The sequence below is a fragment of the Pan paniscus genome, chromosome 12, assembly GCF_029289425.2.
Source record: "Pan paniscus chromosome 12, NHGRI_mPanPan1-v2.0_pri, whole genome shotgun sequence".
Lineage (NCBI taxonomy): Eukaryota > Metazoa > Chordata > Mammalia > Primates > Hominidae > Pan > Pan paniscus.
Genome location: NC_073261.2, coordinates 32673906 through 32676182, shown reverse-complemented (window position 1 = coordinate 32676182; position 2277 = coordinate 32673906). Strand labels below are relative to the sequence as shown.

At 43.1% G+C, this 2277-nt stretch overlaps 1 protein-coding gene across 1 annotated transcript; it reads left to right on the top strand.

The window, feature by feature from the left end:
* The first annotated feature begins 289 nt into the window (after positions 1-289).
* Positions 290-1730, top strand: LOC129397133 (putative upstream-binding factor 1-like protein 6). Its single transcript, XM_055107684.2, has one exon. The coding sequence runs from the start codon at positions 290-292 to the stop codon at positions 1478-1480; it is 1191 nt and encodes a 396-aa protein (XP_054963659.1). The 3' UTR covers positions 1481-1730.
* The last annotated feature ends 547 nt before the right edge of the window (positions 1731-2277 follow it).

Below are 2277 nucleotides of genomic sequence, written 5' to 3'. Positions count from 1 at the left end.
TATGAAAGGCAAATATGGATTTTCATTCAGAAATGGGCTATATTTTATTTATATCCTTAAGAGTAAATTAATTATACAAGGGATATATGGCAAATAGGGTGTAATTTTTTTCATTAATCCCAATGAAGCAGAGTAACTTTCCTTTCTTTCTCCTCAGAAATACAGAATCATACATACTGCAGGACTTCCAGAAAGAAATCATCCACTGACTCTTAAAAGTAAGGAACTCTGTGTTCTTACTCTGGTGTCTGCATAACCGGGATCTTATAAGTAAGCCAAAGACATCAAAATGGCTTTGCCTAGAAGCCAAGGCCATTGGTCCAACGCAGACATCTTGAGGTTACTGGAATGCATGGAGAATAATCTCCCATCTGATGACAATGGCACGTTCAGCTCAACTCAGTCACACATGGACTGGGGAAAAGTAGCTTTTAAAAACTTTTCTGGTGAAATGTGCAGACTCAAATGGTTAGAGATTTCTTGCAGCTTGAGAAAATTCAGCACTTTGAAAAAATTAGTCCTGGAAGCTAAGAAATGTGTTAAAAATACAAACAAAAGCCAAAAAGGCAGGAACCATCCAGACTTTCCAAAGAGGCCCCTTACTGCTTATATCCGCTTCTTCAAGGAGAATTGGCCCCAGTACTCCCAAATGTACCCTGGGATGAGAAGCCAGGAACTGACCAAAATCCTGTCAAAGAAATACAAGGAGCTCCCAGAGCAGATGAAACAGAAATATATTCAGGATTTCCAGAAGGAAAAACAAGAATTTGAGGAAAAACTTGTTCGATTCAGGGAAGAGCACCCTGATTTAGACCAGAAGGGCAAGAAATCTGATATCTCCAAGAGGATTCAAACCAAAGTGCAAAAGAAAGTTCAGAAAAATATTGAAGAAGTGACGTCTCTTCCAAAAACGGATCAATTTTTCAAGAAGGTAAAATTTCATGGAGAGCCTCAGAAACCCCCCATGAATGGATACCACAAGTTTCACCAAGATTCCTGGTCAAGTAAGGAGCTGCAACATTTGTCCCTGAGGGAGCGCATGGTAGAGATTGGCAGACGCTGGCAGCGCATCCCGCAGAGCCAGAAGGATCATTACAAGAGCCAGGCTGAGTTGCTGCAGAAGGAATACAAAGTGGAATTGGATCTCTGGCTCAAGACTTTGTCACCTGAAGATTATGCTGCATACAAAGAATCGACCTATGCTAAGGGTAAGAATATGGCGATGATGGGAGGCCCGGCCCCCAGCTTGAGACAAACAGATCCGCAGTCCTCATCAGCAAAGGGTCTGCAAGAAGGGTTTGGGGAGGGGCAGGGGCTCCAGGCTGCAGGAACAGAGGCATCACAGACTATTTGGGTAAACTGTCATGTCTCCATGGAACCAGAAGAGAACAGGAAGAAAGATGGCGACGAGGAAGAAAGCAGTAACTCTTTAGACTGCAGCAGTGGGGAAGACATGGAAGTTGATGTCTCAGGGCAGTGACTCTAGTGCAGCTTCCTCAGAGGACTTCTAACTGGGACTCCACCTGACTCAGACTCTGCCTGACTCAGACTCCAGGGTCAGGCAGAGTTTCTCCGCAAAAGCCCATTCATGACATCCGTGTCAAGGAAAAGGGACTCTCCTTCTGCCTCTTTTTACTTCTTTGCGCTTTTTTTCTCTTTTCTTCCTTCCCCGCTCTCCTCCTCTACACAAAGTAGGACAGGTTGGAAAGAAGCAACTTGGTGCAGCACCCTCTTACATCAGGATTACAAACCTGGGAGGGACTCTTTGCGGAGAATAAATATAAGTTTGAGCCAATACCAACCTTATCCTTAAAAAACAGACAAATATCATGCCTTTCCCAGTGAATTTTGTGCAATTAAAGCTTCTGGAATGAAGCGATGATTAGGTGTAGGATACACACTGTATTAGACTGAATATTTCTGAAGCAAGAAGCTTTGCTTTACTCATTTTTGTTCTGCTAAAGGCAGTAAGAAGACACCCATGAGCCTGGGACCCCGACCTTCCCTGTGGAAATGTTTTTCAGGACCCCTGCACTTAGTCTAGGCTTGGGGATATTTGATGAAAGGTGGGGTAGGTGTCTTAAGAAAATTGTTGTACTCTTGATATCTCGCTCCTCCACTCCCTGAAGTAGGGAGTTGGTCACTCGCATGCCTGGGAGTAGGCAGCAATATTTACGTATATATGTCTGACTCTTAGCTTTCATTGAGACTTTTCTTTCTCATTTCCAAAAAAATGAAAACACAAAATAAAAACTTACCTATTTCATTGGAATGAGC

What these genes read in the sequence shown, in the direction of transcription:
- LOC129397133 (XM_055107684.2), top strand. Translation starts at nt 290, where the DNA reads ATGGCTTTGCCTAGAAGCCAAGGCCATTGGTCCAACGCAGACATCTTG.